Source organism: Rhincodon typus, chromosome 13 (assembly GCF_021869965.1).
Source record: "Rhincodon typus isolate 14 chromosome 13, sRhiTyp1.1, whole genome shotgun sequence".
Lineage (NCBI taxonomy): Eukaryota > Metazoa > Chordata > Chondrichthyes > Orectolobiformes > Rhincodontidae > Rhincodon > Rhincodon typus.
In genome coordinates this window covers 22,469,065-22,491,824 of record NC_063344.1, presented here as the reverse complement: position 1 = coordinate 22,491,824, position 22,760 = coordinate 22,469,065, and the positions used below count along the sequence as shown (strand labels likewise).

Sequence of the window (22,760 nt, the reverse complement as noted above, 5' to 3'; positions counted from 1 at the left end):
TTTCCCAGTCACCATGTACCAATTAATCTCACTACTCTTTCCCATAGACCTGTATCAATTAGAAACTAATCCCACTGCCACACTCTATGTCCACAATCCTGCATCAATCTCAATCTAATCCCATAGCCTGGCTCTCTCCCATAGTCCTTTATCAATCCCAATTTAATCCCATGACCCTACTCTCTCCCTATACCTCTGTATCAATCCAAAAATAGTCTTGCGCCCTGCTTTCTCACCATGACCTTGTATCAATCCACAAACTGATCCCACCATCCTGCTGTCTCCCCATAGCACTGTATAGACCAGCACCTTTCCCAGCTTTTCTTCTAACACATACCAGAAGCAATTTTCCAAACATTTCCGCTCCACAGTTTGTCAAGTTGCTGTATTGTAAATCAATGCCTGAAAAAAATACAAGTCAAAATAGAATGCTCAGGACTCTTCATGAGAGTTTACTTTTTCTTCTATTCCTAATCCCAATCTTGAAAAAAAACATCCTTGATCTATATAAGTAAACATGTGAGGAATCCCAAATTAAGCCTTCAGCCCCACTCTCTCCCAATGGCCTGAACCAATCCCAAATTAATACCACTGGTCTGCTGTCTCCACTTAGCCCTGTATCAATCCTAAACTCATTCTGCTGCCACGCTCTCTCCCAATCACCCTGTACAAGTACAAAAAATGCTCCCATTGTTTCCCTCTGTCCCCAGAGGCCCATTGGAAAGTAATAACCTGCATGTTACTTTCTCCCCATAGCCCTGTAAAAATCCTGTTATTCTTCACTGGGAGAGCATGCTGAAAATCAAGCCCTGCCATTCCTGGAGTTGTCACAAAAGTTAAATAATTTAAAAAATACGCAGAACTCCCCAGTTTATCTGTTCTTTTTTACAAGACTGAAAGAAGGTTTCTGTACGTAACAAGAATGACTATTTATTACAAACAAATAGATGCTCTCTTCAGATAAATAATTATAAATGATCACCATATAACTACTGTTTAGAACTCTAACTGACTTATACACCCCCTTACACACATAAACAGACATATAGAGACAGAAAAGAAAACATGGGTGTTAATGGCACAGGGAACAACAGGGAAAGCAGTTCATCGGTACCTGTCAAGGTTCACTGAAATGATCCTCTTGGTTTGTCACTCATCGATCTTCCTTCTCTTGGTATTTTCAGTTGTTTTAACAAAGCGCAGGGTTACTGGTTCACACATACAATGGTCTCTAAATCATTCATTCAAAGTCACAGCTTACAGCAACTGATGAGGGGAAATAAACTGGCTACCTTCAGGCTTGAGCTGCATTTTACTGCAGGGCAAAAACAGCCCCTTTCCTTTCAGAGGTCTGATATCTTCTGTCCCAACAATTCACACCCCGAAACTGTTTAACTACCTAAGAGATTGTTGGCAGGTAGGAGGCCTTTATCTTTGATAACTGGTCACTTGCCCACAGACCAATCAACTGCTTGTTGCCAGAAAATTTTCTATTTGTACGTAAGCCCCTGGGCCCAGACCATCTGTAATTTTCCCTCACAGCTTGCACAAGCAGCTGTGTAAATAGCACTTAAAATGATCTGTTCTTATAGCAACTGTACTTCTTTGGCTAGTCCAGTTCTATTTTGGTCAATGGTAACTCCCAGCTTGTTGATAGTTGGAATTCAATGATGGTAATGCCATTAAGTGTCGTGAGGAAATTCACTTCTATTAGATACAGTTGTTGCCTGACATGAATGGTACTTTCCACTTTACAGCCCAAACTAGTGACCTGTACCAATTAGAGTCCACTTTCCAACCAACTAGCACCCTCCTCTCATCAATTTATTGGTATTCTCTTTAAATGAATATTCTTGTTAATTTCCCTGATGCATGCAAGGCAACAGTCTTCAACAAAATGTGTTTTTTGACAGCAATACTCATTAATGTAGCTTGTATGCTGATCCTTGCATCACTCCACAAGTGACAACTTCAGAATATCTCATTTATCCCTATTCTCTGCTTCCTGTTCATCAACCAATCCTTAATCCATGCTATCGCTCTCAACTTCTCAGGGCATTAATCTTGTATATTAAATTTTGTTTGGCACCTCATTGAATACCTTTTGGATGTCTAAGTACACCACATCTATTGGCTCCACTTCTTTCGACCAACTAGCTGTAGGCTCAAAAATCTCCCATAACTTTGTCAATCATGATTTCCCTTTCCTACATCTATCTTGGGCTGAATCTTATGTTTTTGTTGGCTAAGTTTGAGTTGCTTTGATACTTTTGGAGGGTCTTGAGCTGTGAGGTATTGTGGGGTTTCTTGCATCAGTAACAACCTATCCCACTTATTGGTATCTGTCATATCCAATTCCAGCCTCACCTTACCACGGACTGTTCCCAGAGCAACTCGGACACCCCAGAATTCACCAACATCCTTTGCTACCACACCATCTTTAAAAGCCCAATGCGCACCTGGACAAGTACTGTCAGTACAGAGCTGCTCTGCATGGTTTCTGACACTTGCCCCAGACATGGCAGACAAGGGTTGTCTTTCCCCACTGCAAGCAGTGGCCTGGAGTTTCTACTGGATGGAGTGGTGAAGTGGTAAAACTTCTTCGTTCCTCAGGACCATCCATGGAGGCCATCACACCAGACCATGCCAGCTTAGTTCAAGGTTTGCCACCCTGGTTAAAGCAGTCTCTGCATCTGGAGGAAGGCCCAGCAATGTAGGAAGACGGTCAATCACCTTCTGTAGTCCGCCATTGTAAGTGCCACCATCTTCTCTCTGATACCTCACCCTCACTCTATCGGCTGCTGTACAAACCTCCCACTAAGGCTCTACCACTCTCACTAGTGCCTGAAACATCTTCCCTACCATAAGACCATATCACAGCTGACATGTTTCTCAACCACATTCGCCTGACTTATCCCTGAGAAGACCATAAAGTGTACCTTGCTATCACCCACTCCAATCCTCATATCCACTAACCTTGCATGTCCTCTGTGCTGCCTACTCACTAACTCATTACATCTCCCCATCTACACCAATAGTAAAATTGTTCCTGACACTGAGTTAGGCCTTACTAGGCTTCTTATCCAATTCTGCCACAAATTGAGCCATAGTTGTCTTCGTCCTCTCCATAATTCCACCCTTAGAGTTTGTTTGTTTACGCTGCGTTAACCTAATTGCATTGTTAAGACTTCCTTCGTCCAAGATTCCAGTACTTTTTTGATGACGGATATTAGGCTAACTGGCTGCAGATCACAGTCTTTCCCTTCGTCCTTCCCTTCAGTAGTTGTATCCATTTGCCAACTGCTAGGACACTTCTACAGTTCAGGAAATTCTATAAAATCATAAGCAGCGCATCCATTATCACAGCAGATTTCTCTTTTGAAATCCCAGACTGCAGGCTACATGTTCTGGCATTTGTTGGATTTTAGTCTCTTAAGATTCTCCAGTGTTTTTCCTCCTTCTGATATTAATGGCATTAAGTTCCTCATTATTATTAAATTTGTGCTTATCCCTGATTTCCGGAAGGTTATTCTTACCTTCTATTTGAAGACAGATGCAAATATTTTTAAATGTCCCTGCCAATTCTTCACTCCTTCTGGTAATTTCTTCTGTCTTTGCTCAAATATATCATGTTTACATTAGCTACTTTCATCATTTTTATGTACTTGCAACAGCATTTAGAAACAGGTTTTATATTCTTGGCGAATTTAGAAATGTAATCTATCCTTTATATCAATTTTATGCTGGTTGTTTGCTTGAATCGTTCGGAGATTTCATTTTTAAACTCCCTGACGGACGCCTCCTCCTCCACAGCGGACGCCTCACGGCCTTTCAGGGCTTTCACCATCACTTTGATCGGCCGCTTTCCAGAACCTTCTGCAGCTATCGATCCGCGCCCGCGTGACTGTCCCCATTCTCAGATAAGTCTTTGCATCATTACAAGCCTCTACTTTTCCTCTGATACTACATTTAGCTTCTTAAGTAAGTCATAGTTGGATCAGCCTTGTCCAGTTTTGTTTTTCAGTTGAATCTATTTTTGTCAAACACTTACAAATTGTTTCATAAATATTTCACATCTTTTATATATTGCTTTACTTTACGTTCTATTTATCTAAACAATTTAGCCAACTTTCTCCCTATACCTACGCAATTAAGTTTATTTAAGTTTAAGATTTTTTTGTAAATGCAGTCAAACGTTATATGGAATTCAATTGTATTACGATCACTTTTTCCCAGTGGATCTTTTCCTATGTGTTTATTGATTAATCCAGCCTCACTGCACAATACTAGACCTATAATGACTAATATTCCAAGTTGGTTCCATGCGTATTGCGTGAGAAAACTGTCAAAAGCATCGGGGTAGTTTATAGAATAAAACAAACTGAGTGAGATTAACAGGTTAAATTAAGACTAAACTTTGATTCAATTTTTCGTGATGCCAGCTGATATTAATACTGGACAATTCAGATTCCAGAGAGTTATGTGGCTTGGATAGACATTAACTTTGTCTTTTGTTAAACAGCTGAGGTCAAGTACTGAATATATTTACAAGAGTCTGGCAGTGCAGTTTTAACACAAAAAAAAAGAAAACATGAGCTATGTTACACGAAAAAAATAAGAAGTTGAAAAAGTTTCATTCCAGACATCAGAAATAGGTAATTTCTTTTTCAATAAGACATTCAGAAAATCTGAAATTGATAAGTTTTTTGTTAAGCAGGTGGGACTAGTTTAATTTGGGATTCTGTTCGGCATGGAGTGGTTGGTCCAAAGGGTCTGTTTCCATGCTGTATGACTGTATGACTCTTAGGTCTTAGGTCAACCATGATCTCATTGAATGGCAGAACAGGCACGAGATGCTGAAAGGCCTACTCCTGTTCCTAAGTTCCTATGTCAATCTTACCACCACCTCTTGATATTCCATGGCATTACCATCACTTAAATCACCCACTATCATTGACCAGAACTGAACTGGGATATCCTTATAAATACAGTGGCTACAACGGCAGATCAGAGCGAGGAATACGTCAGTGAATAACTCACCTCCTGACTCCCTAAAGCCTGTCCACCATCTACAAGGTACAAGTCAGGAGTGTGATAGAACACTCGCCACTGACCTGGATGAGTGCAGCTCCAATGACACTGAAGAAGCTTGATAGCATCCAGGACAAAGCAGTACACTTGATTGGTATCACATCCACAAACATTGATTCCTTACATTACCAATGCTTGGTAGCATCAGTCTGTACCATCCACAAGACGCACTGCAGAAATTTACCAAGGATCCTGTGACAGCACCTTCCAAACACATGACCACTTCCAGCTAGATGGATAAGGGTAGCAGATACATGGGAACGCCAATACCTGCAGGTTCCCCTCCAAGCCATTCACTATTATAACTTGGAAATATATCACTTTCCTTCACGGTTGTTGGGTCAACATTCTGGAATTACCTTCATAAAGGCATTGTGGGTTAACCTACAGCACATGGACTGCAGCGGTTCAAGAAGGCAGCTGATCACCACCTTCTCAAGAACATTAAATGCTCACCCAGCTAGGAATGCCCATGTCCCACAAGTGAATATAAAAAACAAATTCACACTCGTTTATCTCAGTGATATCCTTGTAAATATTCAAATCTCAGTGATGAGTCACTACTATCTTCACTCTAAAGCTCCTTGCTTAGACTCAGGCTGGTAGAGCTACAATGATTTTTCTTTTTAGTGTAGTCACAAAATGCATTTTGCATTCATCTGGTGTCTCTCCCTAAGTCACCTAAAACAAACTGCAAACTAAACTCACTATCACATTTAACATCAGAGCAAACCCATATGAATTCCCTCACTCAGTTGTCTGGCTGACTTGCCTTTGTCCTTTCGTGCTTCCTCACAAAGACTGACTGACCTTTTGGATTGTTGAGTTTCTCTGTGACACTGGATTTCTCTGGTTAGGTAACAACACCTTTCTTTCTCCCTGCCTTTTTAGTTCATTGAACTGTTCACCTCAAGGATTTAAAATCTCATCAAAATACTGATAAAGAAACAAAAATCTCCAGATTCCATTTCTCAAAGATCCTACAAGCTCAGAAATGCAACCCTGAAAATGACTAACTGTTTCTTTCCCTTCTTATCTCCCAAACAACAAAAAAAAATCAATTTAAAGTTATACCTTGATCTTAAGAATTAGACAGAACAGGACTGACCTGTGATATAGGTATGTCGATGTAGGACATGAACCAGAACTGCAGCATCATCATCCGTTGGTTTATGGTTAGGGAAAAGCCGTGTGTTTCCATTGAGAGTCAATGTGAATCCCCCATACATAGTCCTACAGGGAAAGGGCAGACAACTCAATTGATGAACAAAAACAGAAGTTGCTGGAATAGCTCAACAGGTCTGGCAGCATCTGTGTAGAAAAATCAGAGTTAATATTTCGGGTCCGGTGGCACTTCCTCAGAATTCAATTGACGGACTTGGGGCACTTGGGATTTGTCACACACTCTTTGCCTTCATAACTATACCGCAGCAGGCCATGCCTAAAGCAGGGCTGTCAGACAGTGGTCCATTCATCAGGATCATCACGTTCACCATTCAACAATTCTGAGCAAGAAATATTTCCCTTTTGTCAGTTGGGTGTTTAGGGTTCAAGATTTGCAGACTGGGCCGAGGAATTCTGCCAGCAGCTCATCCATGTCTACCTTGAAAAATGACCTAAGCACAGACATGGAATGAGAAAGAAGCTTTCTCCACAAATTGCAAAAAAATGTACAAAGTATCCAGAATAAAATCAGAAACTAAAAGCATCAATTGGTATGGAGACTATTTTCCCTCATCACGGCAGGCTTGGTCTAATGAACGCGAAGGGCCTAAAACTGTCTACAATTGTCAGAAGGGTCTTTAGTCTAGCTCCATTATTCTTTTTTGGAAAGTATAGGACTCCTCTGGCCCATTAGGCTTTGTGCCCTCATCCTGCAGTATCCTATTAGGTAAGTGAGACAGTGTCGAAGTTCACTAATGATGCTATTACATCTGGAAATTCATTGCAGTTTGAGATGATACAGGGTCATTTGCCAGTACATAAATGAGAGAGAAAAAGGAGAAGGAGAATGCAAAGTAATCTCTGTCTCCTCTACTCCATTCAGTTTAAGAGTGCTACAAATATGGAAAGGTACAAGCATAGGTCCTGCTATTGTTACCTGTAGTGATTGGACTAATTCAAGAAATACTGGACATGAAGTCATCTGGCACCAGACAGTGACCAGACTGAGAAAAGCCAGACTATCCAGAGTCACGCCTAGCACAAACCAAGATGGTTGTAGTTGTTGCAAATCAGTTGGCCCAGTCCCAGCACATCCCTACATCCCTGAGGACTTCCTCAGGGTCGTGTCCTAGGTCCAACAATTTTTAGCTGCTTCATCAATGACCTTCCCTCTGTAATAAGGTCAGAAGTGGGGACATTCACTGATGATCACACAGTCTTCAGGACCATTCGTAACTCTTCAGATAGTGAAGCAGTCTATCTCCAAATGCAGCAAGATCTGGACAATATCCAGACTTGGGCTGACAAGTGGCAAATAACGCTCATGCCACGCAGTACTGGGCAACTACCATCTCCAATGAGTGAGAATCTTAACAACAACCCTTTTAATTCTATGGCATCACTGTCACTGAATCCCTCACTATCAACATCCTGGGGGGTTATCATTGACCAGAAATGGACTTGCATTAGCCATATAAATACTGTGACTATAAACATGCTGAACATAATCAAGTTGAAGGCAGCTCATCACCACCTCCTCAAGGGCAATTAGGGATGGACAACAAATATTGGTCAAGCCAGCAGCTCCCACATCCAGCGAACGAGTAAAAATAAAACTTTTATAGTTTTTGAGTATCTTTTTGCCCTGACACTGATATGTTATTTATTGTCTACAGGGACTTCTAACTCTCTTCGTACTTCAACTGATTTGATTAAATATGTACGCTGATCTAAAATAAATGCAAAACGCTGTGGATGCTGAAAATCTGAAACAAACACAAGGAAAGTTGGAGGTATTCAGCAGGTCTGACAGCAACTGTGCAGGGAGAAACAGAGTTAAATTTTCAAGTCTGATTTGACTTTTCAAATCCTTTCCCCCCGGTCCAGGGACTCCCCGCCTATGTCCTGGACAGCACCGACGCCCTCTACCTTCTTCAAGACTTCCAATTCCCTGGCCCCCCAACAACTCATCTTCACTATGGACATCCAATCCCTGTACACTTGCATTCCCCACGCAGATGGCCTAAAAGCCCTCCGCTTCTTCTCCTGCAGGCCCTACCAGTCCCCCTCTACTGACATCCTCATCCGCTTAACCAAACTTGTCCTTACCCTTGACAACTTCTCCTTTAACTCCTCCCACTTTCTACAGACTAAAGGTGTGGCCATGGGAACCTGCATGGGCCCAAGCTATGCCTGCCTTTTCGTAGGATATGTGGAACAATCCCTCTTCCGCTGCTACACTGGCCCCATCCCCCACCTCTTCCTCCGCTACATTGATGACTGTATCGGTGCTGCCTCGTGCTGCCACAAGGAGCTTGAACTGTTCATCAACTTTACTAACACCTTTCACCCCAACCTCAAATTCACCTGGACCATCTCTGATATCTCCCTCTCCTTCCTGGACCTCTCTGTCTCCATCTCTGGTGACCGCCTCGAAACCAACATCTATTTCTAGCCCACCAACTCCCACAGCCACCTAGGCTACACCCCTCTCACACATCTTCCTGCAAGAATGTGATCCCCTACTCCTAATTCCTCTGCCTCTGCTGCGTCTGCTCCCAAGATGGGGTGTTCCACTGCCGCACATCCCAGATGTCCTCTTATTTCAAGGACAGCAACTTCCCCCTCTTCAGTGATCAAAAATGCATTTCCCGCACCTCTGCCCTCACATCCCCTCCCCCCAACAAAAACAAAGACAGAATCCCCCTTGTGCTCACATATCACCTGACTAACCTCCATATCCAACGTATCCTTCTCTGCCACTTCTGCCACAATCTGACCCAACAACCAAAGATATATTTCCCTCCCCACCCCTATCTGCCTTTCATAGGGACTGCTCTCTACATGACTCCCACGTCCGCTCCACACTCCCCACTAGCCCCACCACCCCCGGTATCTTTCCCAGAAACCACAGGAAGTGCTACACCTGCCCCTACACCTCCCCTGTCACCTCCATTCAAGGCACCAAACAAACCTTCCACATTAGACAGAGGTTCACCTGCACATCTGTCAATGTGGTCTATTGCATCTGCTACTCCCAATGTGGCCTCCTCTACATCGGTGAGACCAAGCGGAGGCTTGGAGACCGCTTTGTAGAGCACCTGCGCTCTGTTCACGACAAATGACAACACCTTCCAGTCGCAAACCATTTGAACTCCTCCTCCCACTCCCTGGGTGATGTGTCCATCCTAGGCCTCCTCCAGTGTCACAATGACGCCACCCACAAACTGGAGGAGCAGTACCTCATATTCCACCTTGGGAGCCGACAGCCCAATGGCCTAAATGTGGATTTTACCAGTTTCAAAATCTCCCCAACCCCGGCATCATCCCATGACCAACCCTCCCTCTCATTCCTGCCTCCTTGATCTGACACAACCTGTCCATCTTCTCTCCTACCTATCCGCACCTCCCACCTCACTGACCAATCCAGACCACTCGCTACCTGCACTCACCTATCACCATCCCAACGACCTTCCCCAGCCCCATCCCTCCTCTCTCTATTTATTTCTGAGATCCCTTCCCCCCACCCCCCCACCCCCCCCCCCCCCCTTTCTGAAGAAGGGTCCCAACCCGAAACGTCAACTTTCCTGTTCCTCTGATGCTGCCTGGCCTGCTGTGTTCCTCCAGCTCCACACTATGTTGTCTCTGACTCCAGCATCTGCAGTTCTTACTATCTCTGTGTAAACTGATCTTTCCATTTTTGGTTGAGAATGGATAACCACATACTTAGTAAGTCATTCACTCAAAAAAAAATTGCTGCATCTTTGTAATTTTATACTGCCATCTGTAGTGATTGTAATGCAGTCAGTCAGCTGGACTTCATTGACGATGAGTTTTCTGATTGATGCTGTTAATCAGGTCCAGTCAGGAAGATCTGGCTGACATAAAATATGAATGCCAGAATATTGGGCCCCCTGATTGTCTGATTGAGTGAGAGGCAGTGCTCTTGTCAAAGGCTATGCATTTGTAAATAAAGGGTGATTGGTGATGGGATGCTGGCCTCTGAAGAGTTATTTCACCATCTACATTGTGAACATTGTCACCAACTCTGCACATATTTAGCAAACTTGGATATATGGTTGTCTTGTGTTATTTAACTTATTACTAAATATAGTGACCCTAACTAAATATCCTTACTGAAGGAACATTTTAAAATCAATAGAGTATTAAATAAATAATAAAGGGAAATGAGAATGCAAAAGTAAATTTGCAAAAAAAAATAAAAATGAACTGAAAAAGCTTATATGTATATGTAAAAGGAAAAGGTCAGCAGCAACTAGTTTGACAAGCAGTGTTAATGAAATTTACAATCAACCATAAGGAAATGCAGACATTAAGAGGATATTTCTGCCTGTCTTCATAGAGCAAGATACTAAAAACCTCCAATTGCTGTTGGTCACAAAGCGATGAAAGACTCTCAGTAACGTGAAAGGTCAGTTGAGTTGAGAGATCATTAGCCACAGTCTATTAGGAGATTGGAGATACTGATTTCTGGAACTTTCTAAAGTACCCAGAAAATACTGTGACAGCTTTTCAGCTGGGTTTCTTTAAGGTTACCTCACTGGAAGAGAGAAAGAAAGGGAGAGAAGGAGAGAGAAGAGACAAAGAATGAGACAGCAATTCTCAAGTCTGTGGCACAATACATAGCACCTTGTCCCTTCCAAAGCTCAGGTTGTTTGTCTAGCAATCATAGACCATTAAGCATTTTCTTATCTCTCTTTTAAGAGCTTTTCTTCCAAAGTCACTTGACTTTTTGTGATCAGCAGGCAATCCCCCGTTCTCTTGACCATTTGATTCTGCATTTGAAAAAGTCACGACAAACCATTTGCAAACAAAAAATTGTCCAAATCTTCATATTTCCCATTCTTATAACCCTAGTGGTCATGTTTCAAAATTCTACAGTCTCAGAAATAGTTTCCTGCAGATGGAACAGTAGCAAGTGTACCTCCACTATATAAGACAGGAAGGAAAGAGATAAGAGGGAATGACAATCCAATACCTAACATCAGTTTTGGGAATAACATACTTATATTTCAAGATTATATCGAAAAATTAGAAGTTATGGAACTTTCTGGATGTAAAGGTTTTATCAAGGAATAAAATCAGCAGCATGTTGTGTGCTAAAAACTATTATGAGTGCAATTGCAAGTCTCTCTGCTAAGATCTTTTTATCAAAAGAAGTTCTTAGGAATCTGGCATAGTTTCCAAAAACTGGTGTTTCTAATTACCTTAATGTGGAGGTGTAGGTGTTGGACTGGGGTGAACAAAGTCAGAAGTCACATGACACCAGGTTATAGTCCAACAGGTTTATTTGAAATCACAAGCTTTTGGAGCACTGTTCCTTCATCCGGTGAAGTGAAGCACAGAGTTTATAGGCAGAGAGATCAAAAGATCATACAAATGGTATGAGCGGAGTGTCCACATGCTGGATAATAAGTCTCTGCAGGTGATCAAAAGTGTCAGATGATGTCTAACTACTTTGTAAAACCTAAAAAGCTGAACTGTGATCTAATCTAGGTTGATTGTTACAATGGGACATCTGGGACGAGACCGAGGTAGAATTCTCCAGGACTTGTTTTACTAAACATCAATTTCTCAGTTTCTCCTTCTGACTAGACTCTTCATTCCCTGAATTTCTGGGAAGTTGTGACTTCGTCTATGAGGATAGAACTAAAGTAATTTTTTAATTGATCTGCTAGTTCCTTGCATTCCATAAGCTGTAGGGGACCTATTATTTATGTCTTCATTAATTTTACTCTTTTCTCCTACATAGTTGTTGAAGCTTTTATCATCTGCTTTTATTTACCATGCAAGTTTACTACTTATTTCTTCATGGGATGTGGACATTGTTCTTGCCCAACACTAACTACCTTCGAGAAAGAGGTGGTAAGTTGCCTTCTTGAATTACCACAGCCCTTGGAGTCTAGGGACACCCACAGTGTAGATAGGGAGAGAGTTCCAAGATGTTGACATAGCAACAGTGAAGGAAAAGCAACATAGTTGCAAGTCAACATGGGATGTGACTTAGAGGGAAACTTGAAGATGGAGGGGTTCCCATGTTTCTGTTGGCCTTGTCATTCTAGAAGGTGGAGGTTGCAGGTTTGGAAGGTACTGTTGAAGGACCTTTTGTGAATATAGTGCATCATGTTGATGGACACACTGCTGTCACTGTGTCAGTGGAAAAGTGAGTGAATATTTAAAGTGTTGGTTGGAGTACTTATTAAGCAAACTGCTTGGATAGTTATGGATAGTGTCAAACTTATTGAGTATTCCAGTGCTGTGTGGATGGTGAACAGGCATTCAGAAGACAGGTGAGTTATTTGTTACAAAATTCCTACCCTCTGACTGACACTTGTAGCCACAATATTTATATGGCCAGTCAAGTTTGGTTTCTGATCAATGGTAATGCCATGGGATATTGTTTATAAGGATTCAGTGATGGTAATGTCATGAAACATCAAAGAGTGGTCATTGGTCATTGCCTAGCAATTGTGACATAAATGTTACTTCTAAAAAGTAAACTTTGGCTAGTTTGCAAAAAAACAGAAAGTAGGCACAAATGGGTCATTTTCTAGTTGACAACAATGCAATGAGTGGTGTGTCAAAGAGATCAGTGATAGACTGAGCTTTTTACAATTTATTCAAGTGCTCAGACCCTTGTTGTTTGTGTTGTATATTAATGATTTGTACTTAAATGTAGGGGATATTATTGAGAGATTTGTGAATGGCATGAAAATTGGTAGGGTGATAAATAGTGAGGAGGATAAACTTAAACTGCAAGTGGACAACAATGCTTTGGCCAGCTGGCCAATGGAATTCAACTCAGAAGAGTATGAGGTAATGCACTTGGGAATGTTCCACAAGGCAAGGGACTAAGCTATCAATTTGTATGGCTTTCTCAGTCATTTCCAAGTGCAGTTCCGATTCAACCATGTTGCCCTTGGCATGGAGTCTCATGTAGGCCAGATCAGGTGATGACTGTAGATTTCTTTCTATTAGGAACATTAGTAAATGAGATAACCATGATGAGATATTTATTCTAGCCTGATTTAATTGATTGAATTTAAGTTTATCATCTGCCATTGTGAGACTTGAATTCATGTCTCTCAATCATTGGTCTAAACCTCTAGATTAGCTGTAGAGTAAAACTACCATTCTGTCACAGTAGTTACATATCAACCATAGCTCACACACTGTGATATAATAGGAAGAAAGTTTTGTTACAGCTTTGCAAAACTCTGATTGGAACACATCTGGAGTACCATGTTCACTCTTAGGCAACGTGTTTTAGATAAGATATTTTGGCCTTGGTGTGAACGCCAAGGATTAGATATTGAAGAAATTTGTATTCTCTGGAATAGAGAGGTATAAGGGATGATTTGATTGACATCGTTAAGACTTTTAAATTAATTGATAGGTCCAGGAAACAGACTTTAGAACCAAGCTATTCATGGAAAAGTCAGAAACACCTCCCATGTAGTTCAGAAATACGGAATTACCACGAAAACTAATAGTTAATAACTTAGTAACTTGAAATTGCTATTAATAATTATCTTGGAGATATGGAGTTCAGATGTGTGGATAAAATGAAGACACAGATCAATCATTGGATACAATTTGAAGATAGAGAAACTGAATAATCCCTTCATTTTAGTTATTCCTGTGATGTATGATAGAACACGCAATTTGAAAAAGATGGTCAGAGCTGATGATTCCATAATGATCTTAAACATGAGTTGGACAGGGACTTGAGAATTAAAGAAAAACAGTTCACGGGGCCACAGACACGCAACAAAAAAAAAATCTGGGCCATGGATCTAAGCAAGTCAGTTATATCGGTCACTACAGGTATGATGGGATGAATGGCCTCCTCCTGCACCCGCTCATTCATTTGTTCATACATATTTCATCCTCTCCCTCTTCTATGATCAGATATAAAATGCTTGTTTAACAGACCTCCACCCCCCACCCCAGTTCATTTGTTTTCAATTACAACGTATGGACTTTAATGACCCCCATCTCCCTTGATCGTTCTGTCACTCATATAAAAGTGTTTACTACTAGCGGTAATATTCTTTGCAAATTTAATACAAGTGATTAAGTATTGTGCAGACTGACCCTGGTGGGAGGCGGTCAGTCTGGCGAATCACTTCCTGAATGTATGGGTTGGGTTTTTTTTTGAGTTCTGCGCAGGTTTGCAAGTAAAAATCCGTCAATCTTCCTGGACTGTTCACTCTGCTCTAAAAACATTGCAAAAGTAAATCAGCTGGTCTGTCATAAACCAACAACTGATACCAATTTATATCATTACTGTCTCTCCATAAGGTTCTCCTCCCTCCTCCCCGCTCCTGCCGAATGCCTCTGCCTTCCTTATTCACCCTCTTCCTACTTTCTAGCTCTCTATTCTGTCTCTCACCAATCCCCACCTCTGTTGTTTTCTTTCTCTCCCTTTCACTTACCCCGTTCTCCAATCTCCCCTCTCCTCCCACCCCACACCTCCCTTTCCCTGTCGCTCTTTTCCCTTTGTCTCGATACCCCCACTCCCATCTACATCTCAAGTCCCTCTCTCCTGGTACCTCTCCGTGATCCAATGTGAAATCCATCTTGCGTACAACTGCGTGTTCTGTTTCTATAGTGACCGACAAACAGCAACAAGCGCCTCATAATACCAACACAACCGAAAGCCGCATCTGCTGCTCGGGGGAGATAAAGAGGAATGTAGTGGCAGAAGAGATAGAAACAGGAGGCACACACCGGGAAAGAGAGAAGCAGAAAGAATGAGAAAGATAGGGACGTCGAGACTCGGAGGGTAGGAGAAAGATAAAGAGTGGGAAAGAGAGAGAAAGGAGTGATGTAGAGAAAGGAGTAATGGAAATTGATGGCACATAGAGGAAGATAAAGATAGATACGGATAGAGGACAAAAAAAGTTGAAGCTAGAGACAAAGTCAGAGTGGGAGGACAGAGGGAAACTGGGGCAGAAACATAAAGCAGAACAATTCAAAGACTTGTGGAGACAAAGACAGTCAGAGATAAAAGGAAACATATAGAAATAGACAGAAACAAGCAAAAAGAAAGATAAAGGCAGAAAGGGCTTGGAAGGTACAACAGGGACGATTACGGGAAACTGGGTGAGAGAAGGGCAGAGACGATGAGATACAAAGAGAAAAACACAGAATCCCCACACTGACCCGCTGAGGAGCATCCCACCACCCTACATTTAACCCTGCATTTCCCAAGGCTAATTCACCAACCCACATATCCCTGGACGCTATGGGCAAAAGAGCATGGCCAATTCACCTAACCTGCACATCTTTGGACTGTGGGAAGAAACCCACACAGACATGGGAAGAACGTGCAAACTCCGTAAAGCCAATCACCCAACACTAGAACTGAATCCGGGTCCCTGGCACTGTGGGGCAGCAGCACTAACCACTATGCTTAGAAAAAGATCAGATTGTCCGAAACTAATTGGAAAACAAGGCGGCAAGTCCCAGCCCCAAATGGAATAAGTGACAATAGGATCAATTTCTAGGAATTATTATTTTTAGTCTGTGTGGTGCAGGGACTGGCATGAGTTCCAAGCTGTTGCCTGTGAATTGCTGATTTTTAAAATTAATTTGTGGGAGGTGGGCATCGCTGGCTGGACAGCATTTTTTGCCTGTCCTTAGTTACCCTTGAGAAAGTGGTGGTGAACTGCCTTGGTGAACCACCGCAGTCCACCTATTGTAGGTTGACCCACAATGCCACTGGGGACAGAATTCCAAGATTTTGACCCAGCAACTGCAAAGAAGCAGCAATATAGTTCCACGTCAGGATGGCGAGTAGCTTGGAGTAGACCTTTAAGGTGGTGGTGTTTCCCCTTCTATATGCTGCCCTTGTCCTTCTAGATGGAAGTGGTTGTGGGTTTGGGAAGTGCTGTCTGAGGATCTTTGGTGAATTTCAGCAGTGCATCTTGGATACAGTACACACTGCTGCTACTGAGCATCAGTGCTGAAGGAAATGGATGCTTCTGGATGTAGTGCCAATTAAGCAGGCTGGTTTGTCCTAAATGGTGTCAAGTTTCTTGAGTGTCACTGGAGCTGTACTCAACCAGGCAAGAGGGGACTATTCCATCACACTCCTGACTTGGGCTTTGTAAATAATAGATAGGCTTAGGGAATCAGGAGGTGTGTTACTCACCACAGAATTCCTCATGTCTGACCTGCTCTTGTAGCCAATGTGTTTATGTGGCAAGTGCAGTTGAGTTTCTGGTCAATGGTAACCGCCAGGAGGTTGACAGCGGGGGAATTCAGTGAGGGTAAACAGGCAGTAATCACTTATTGGTAATGGTCATAGCCTGGCATTTGTGTGGCACGGCTGTTACTCGCCACTTGTCAGCCCAAGCCTGGATATCATTCAGATCTTGTTGCATTTCGATACAGACTGCTTCAGTCGCGAATGGTGCTGAACATTTGGCAATGATTGTCAAACATTCCCACTTCTGACCTTAGGTGGAGGGAAGGTTGTTGATGAAGCAGCTTGGTTCATCAACAGAAGATGGTTAGGCTGATTTAAAAAAAAAACACAACACCAAAGGAGCAAAACAGTTTATTGTGCAGCTCAGATTTCAAAAGACTCACATATGAAGTGACAAAAGCAAATCCCACCCATCCAAAACTGCAGATTAATAGCAATTTGGCAAAATAACAGAGAACTGCTGGAGACAGGATAAGGGCCAATAAGGTCAGTGCTCCTGAGAACCATGGGACAAGGGAAATGTGGCACACCAGCTTGGATCCCTCTTTTTTTAAACAAAGTAAACACATTATCCCCCTTATACTGTCCCTATGAAGGACAGCTACAACAAGGGATTGGAGTCAGAGAGTTGTACAGCATGGAAAATAGGGAAATAGGTTTGACGCATCGCATCCGTGCCGATCATCAAGCACCTATCTACTCGAGATCTATTCTCCAGCACTTGACCTGTAGCCTTGTATGTAATGACCTTCCTAGAGCTCATTAAATGTTGTGATGGTTTCCACTTCTAACACCTTTTCAGGCAGTGAGTTCCAGATATCCACCACCCTCTGGGTGATAAATGTCTTCTTTAAATTCCCCCTAAACATGCTGTCCCAATTTTAAATCTAGGCCCCCTTTTATTGACTCCTCTCGTTCATGGAAATGTTTCTTGCCAACTACCCTATCTGCACCTCTCAATTTTGTACAACTCAATCAGGTCTTTCCTCAGCTTTCTCTGCTCTAAAGAAAATAACACCAGTCTATGTAGTCTCTTTTCAAAGCTGAATTGCTCGGCCAAGCAACATCTTGGTGAATCTCCTCTGCACCCTCTCTAGATCAGTCACATTGTTTCCATAGCACAGTGACCAGAACTGCACACACTACTCCAGTTGTGGTCCAGTGTTATACACAACTCCATCATAACCTCAGTGTAGAGCTGGATGAACACAGCATGCCAGGCAGCATCAGAGGAGCAGGAAAGCTGATGTTTTGGGTCTGAACCCTCCCTCGTAACCTCTCTGCTTTTGCATTCAATGCCTCAACTAATAAAGGCAAATATTTCATATTTTTTTGATCACCTTTTCTACCAGCTCTGTTGCCTTCAAGAATTCTGGTCATGCATACCCCAATGTCCCTCTGATCTTCTGTACTTCCTAGGGTCCTGCCATTTATCTTGTACTCCCAAAATGCACCATCTCACACTTCTCTGGACAGAATCCCATTTGCCACTGGTCCACTGCCTCCTGCCACTAACTCATTTAGTGATGGTGAGGGCAGCCCACTGGCATTATCATTAGTCTATTAATTCAAAGACCTAGGTAATGTGCTGGGGACCAGGATCCGAATCCCACCATGGCAGAAACTGAATTCAATTAAAAATAAAAATCTGGAACTACGAGTTTAATGATAACTATGAATCCATTGTATATTTAATGGAAAAGCCCATCTGGTTCACCAGTATCCTTTAGGGAAGGCAACTGCCATCTTTAACTGGTTGGACCCACATGTGACTCCACACCCACAGGAATGTGGTTGACTCTGATACTGCCCTCTGCGCAATTAGGGATGGGCAATTAATGCTGTCCTAGCCAACGATGCACTTAGTCCATTAATAGATAAAAAAAAATTATGGATCCAACTGACAAACTGCCCTGGATCCTATGCGTTCTTACCTTCTTGACCAGTCTTCCATGCAACATCTTGACGGATGCATTGCTGAAGTCTACATAGACTACAACAACTGCACTACTCTCATCTACACATCTAGTTATCTCCTTGAAAAATTAAATCAAACCTGTCGGACATGATCTCCCCTTGACAAAGCTATGCTGACTATCCTTGATTAATCCTTGCCTTTCCAAGCAGAGATTAATTCTGTCCCTCAATGATTTCTTAACCTTTCCCAACCACTGATGTTAGTCTCACTGGCCTTTAGTTCCCTGGTTAAAATGTAAATTCTTCTTGAATGATGATATCATATTAGCTATCCTTCCAGTCCTCTGCACGTCTCCTACAGCCAGAGTGGATTTAAAAATTAATATCAGGTTCTAAGAAATTTCCTCCCCTTGCCTCCCACAACAGCCTGGGACTAATCTCTTCTGGGCCTAGGATATCAAATTTTATGCCTGCTAAAACCTTTTGCCCTCCCAATAAGATACAGGATAAAGCTCCTTCTACACTGTCTCCATAAAACACTCCCAGGACAAGTAGTTGGGGTTAGATTTGGAGCAAAACTCACTCTATACTGTCCCCAAACATTCCCAGGGCAGATATAGCATAGGGTTAAATTCAGAGTAAAGCTCACAGTACTGTCCCTACCACTGAGCCAGGAGGCTCAAGTTCAAGTCCCATCTGCTCCAGATGTGTGTAATAACATCTCTGAATTAGAAAACATCTAAAGCTTCCTGTACACTGTCCCCATCGAACACCCTCAGGGCAGGTACAGAACAAGGGTTACATAAAAAGTAAACCTCCCCCTACTCTTTTAAACAAAGTAGAGCTTTCTCTACACTTTTAAACAAAGTAAAGATACCTCTACACTGTCCCCAAACATTTCCAGGAGAGGTACAGCAAGGGGTTATTTAAAGAGTAAAGTCCTTTGTACACTGCCCCCATCAAATCATCAGGACAGAATACAGGTTGGGTTAAGCTCCTTCTAATCCACAAAAGGGTAGGGGTTGAGATTGTTGGAAGACTGATTCAAATAAGTAAGTAAATCTCTGATACAGAGAATTTAACAAGGAGCAAATACAGACCCATAGTTAGTGTGCAGTGGGACAGCTGAGCTAATGAATTAATATTAGTGAGAGATGGATAAAAAAAACTTGAGATGTTCTACATTTATGATGGGGAATATTGACCATAAATACTGCACCAGATAACAGCTCACAGTAAACGGATACCTTGAGAAATGGTCACACAGCTCCTCATTAAAGACAACATGCTCAAGACCTGAGGCAGGTAAATCATTGTTATCAGACAAACATTCTGATCTGTCAGTAGACAGAAATATTCAACCCAGGAACAAAATAACATGACTTGTTACAATGATTCCATCGTGTAAACAGCACAGGCTTTGCCACGACTAATATCCTAAGTACATGGGAATAAATACATGGATCTACATTGTCAATTTCTGTGGGCAGCAGTAATGCAGCAGCAAACCCCGGAGAGTGAGGAGCTTAAAGATTTCACGCTTTACAGCTTACAGCTCACAGTTCAGTCCACAGGCAACCTACTGTGTTCCCAAACACAGCACAGCTCCCCTTCCTCTATCCATCAGTCAGTTGTGATCCCCTCCCTCTGTCAGTGAACTCCCCTCCCTCTCTCCATCATTGAGCGGAGATCCCCTTTCTCACCCAGAAGACATGATGCCCACCTCTGAGTTCTGATCCCCTTTTAATTCAGTGAGATCCTTCTCACACATCTTGGCAAGTTGAGAATCCCTCGCTCCCCTTCAACCCTCCGTGAGCCGACCTCCCCGTCCTACCCACAGTGAGCCAAGCTCACCTCTAATCTTCAGTGAATTGAACTCCCCTCTAACCCTTGGTAAGCTGAGCTCCCCTCCAACCCTCCGTGAGCCGAGTTGCCCCCCAACCCTTAGTGAGCTCAGTTGCTCCTCTAACCCTCCGTGAGCTGAGTTCCCCCTCTAACAGTCTGTGAGCTGGATTCTCCGTCTAACCATCTGTGAGCTGAGCTCGCCTCTAATCTCCGGTGAGCTGAGCTCCCCTCTGACCCTCGGTGAGCTGAGCTCCCCGCCTGTCAATGTGCTGTGATCCTCTCAGTACAGTTGTTGCAGGAAAATGAGTTGGGTTTCAGGGTAAGAGGATACTGATGGTCGTAGCAACTGTTCACTGGATAAAGATGAGCCCTCGCCCACGGGCAACATCATTTGCTGCTGATCCGCACCCATGGCAACAGCGAGTGGGATGGGTAGATCAGAGGGTTTCAGCTCCATGGAGTCCTGTGATTCACGGTCAACAAAGTCTGTCCCATGGTCATTACTATCGGTCCTCTTTACAGCTGGAAAGGAAATCATTACATGGAATAAGCTCATAAAGCATGCGGATATCCCCAGCTTCTCATTTAAGCACCAAATATCAAGAGTATGCAAGGATTATGTTCTTGAATAAAGACAGGACACTCTATAATGGCAATACACAGGCAGACGTAGGGCTAAAGCCCCTTTAACACCATTACAGAAAAAGATGAGACTTAACAGTTCAGCAACGTCTTGGTACAGATTCCCTGTTTACGCAGTGCTCCTTTGGTGCTGACCTCTGACATCCATCTGGCTTTGTGCTAGGTATGACTAACCAGCAAAAATCATTCCCTCTCCTGCCCATCGACTCTAGGCTTGCTAAGGCTGTTAATGTCACAATTGGTCAAATATGGCCTTGATGTCAAGGGATGCACTTACAACTCACCTTGGACATATAGCTTATCTGTCCATGTTTGGACAAAGCTGTAATGAAGTAAAGAGCTGGGCAGCTCTGACAGAACCCATAATGTCAGTGAGCAGGTTATTGTTGAGCAAGAGCTGTTCAATAGCACTGTTTTGAAAGTAGACTGATAGGTCAGCAATTGGCTGGGTCAGACTTGTTCTGCTTTTCCTGAGCCAGGCATAACTAGACAATTTTCCATATTGCTGGGTAGATGCCAACATTGCAGTTGTACTGGGACAGCTAGACTAAAGGCATGTCAATTCTGGGCTTGAGTCTTCAGTAGTATTGCTGAAATGCTGTTAGGATTCATAGCCTTTGACAGTTATCTAGTGCGTTCAGCCATATTTTGATTTCAGATCATACCAAATTGACAGAAGTCTGGCATATGTGAAAACTGGGACCTCAGGAGGAGGGCAAGATGGATCCCCCAAATGGCACTCTTGGCTTAAGATGACTGCAAATGTTTCGGTCTCATCTTTTGCACTGAGTTTCCAGGATCGCCCATCATAAACAATGGGGATTTTGTGAAGCATCCTCCTATAGTTGTTTATTAGTCACCACCATTTATGACTGGATGCAGGACCGCAGAGCTCAGGTCCGATCCATTAATTGTGGGATCGCTTAGTTCTGTCTATTGCATGCTGCTTCTGCTGTTTACTGTACAAATAGTCCTGTTTTGTACCTTTGCCATCTCATTTTTAGGTATGCTTGGTTCTACTGCTGGTATGTCCCTTTGCACACTTCATTGAACAGAGTTAATCTCCCAGTTTGATAGTTCGATGGTAACAGCAGAGTGGGGGCTCTGTGGTTACTGATTGTGGTTCAATACAATTCTGCTGCTGACGGCCTACAGCTCCTTATATCTGAGGTGCTAATTTTAAAAATTATTGACTGAACATACATTCAAATTTCGGGTATTTTGGACAGGACACTTTGGAAAACAAAACAAACTTGCTGCAGCAGGCTAAAACGCTGCATTTAGAAAGAACACAAGCTACTCAACTGGAGTCATTAAGACTAAATGACCCAGTTTGTGGGTGTAATAAAGCTATTAAATTTGAATGGAGCAACAGGCTTTGCTTTCTCACTCTTCTCTTTGAAACCTCTCTCATCAAAGTTTAAGAGTTGAAAAGCCATCAGAAGATTGCATTACCCCAGGTGGAGGGCTCTGAAAGGGAAGTTTTCATTGCTGCAAAATGAAGAGCTCTTAAGGGGGAATCCACCAACTGTAACTGATCCTGGAAGACATCCCAATGCCAACGGCTTGTGTGAATAGTGACTTCAGCTGTTGACGAGCATTTAGGATAATCTGTGAACAATTTTTTTTTCTGAATTTGACTGTTATTTCACATTATTACTTTTAAGATTAGACTGCCTACAAATAGTCATAGTTACATAGAGATGGCGACAGTTACCTACATATGGCAGAAATGAGAAGTGACTGAGGCGGATTCTGGGAGATTCTGAGAAGACATTTTCCTTCCTACCGGCAGCATATAAAAGGGAAGCAAGCTCTAAAAGAATAGCAAGTTTGGAGTGCTGCTATTGAGGTTAAAAATGAG

The 22,760-nt window shown here is 42.6% G+C and overlaps 2 protein-coding genes across 4 annotated transcripts in view; both read right to left on the bottom strand.

The window, feature by feature from the left end:
* Positions 1-14,858, bottom strand: part of lrrc34 (leucine rich repeat containing 34) — a 34,757-nt gene extending 19,899 nt beyond the window's left edge. Inside the window, exons 1-4 of one of the 2 annotated variants that reach the window (XM_048604471.1) lie at positions 14,832-14,858; positions 14,374-14,495; positions 6,200-6,324; positions 338-402 (exon numbers count right to left, since the gene is read on the bottom strand). In XM_048604471.1, the coding sequence (XP_048460428.1) occupies positions 338-402; positions 6,200-6,324; positions 14,374-14,495; positions 14,832-14,858 (339 nt within the window). The remainder of the gene's footprint in view (positions 1-337; positions 403-6,199; positions 6,325-14,373; positions 14,496-14,831) is intronic. The other variant, XM_048604472.1, reaches the window with a different exon arrangement.
* A 1,969-nt stretch (positions 14,859-16,827) lies between these two features.
* Positions 16,828-22,760, bottom strand: part of LOC109933261 (myoneurin) — a 41,553-nt gene continuing 35,620 nt past the window's right edge. For both annotated transcript variants that reach the window (XM_020532235.2, XM_048604162.1), the window contains one exon: positions 16,828-20,776. In XM_020532235.2, coding sequence (XP_020387824.1) covers positions 20,535-20,776 — 242 coding nt within the window. In that variant the 3' untranslated portion in view covers positions 16,828-20,534. The remainder of the gene's footprint in view (positions 20,777-22,760) is intronic.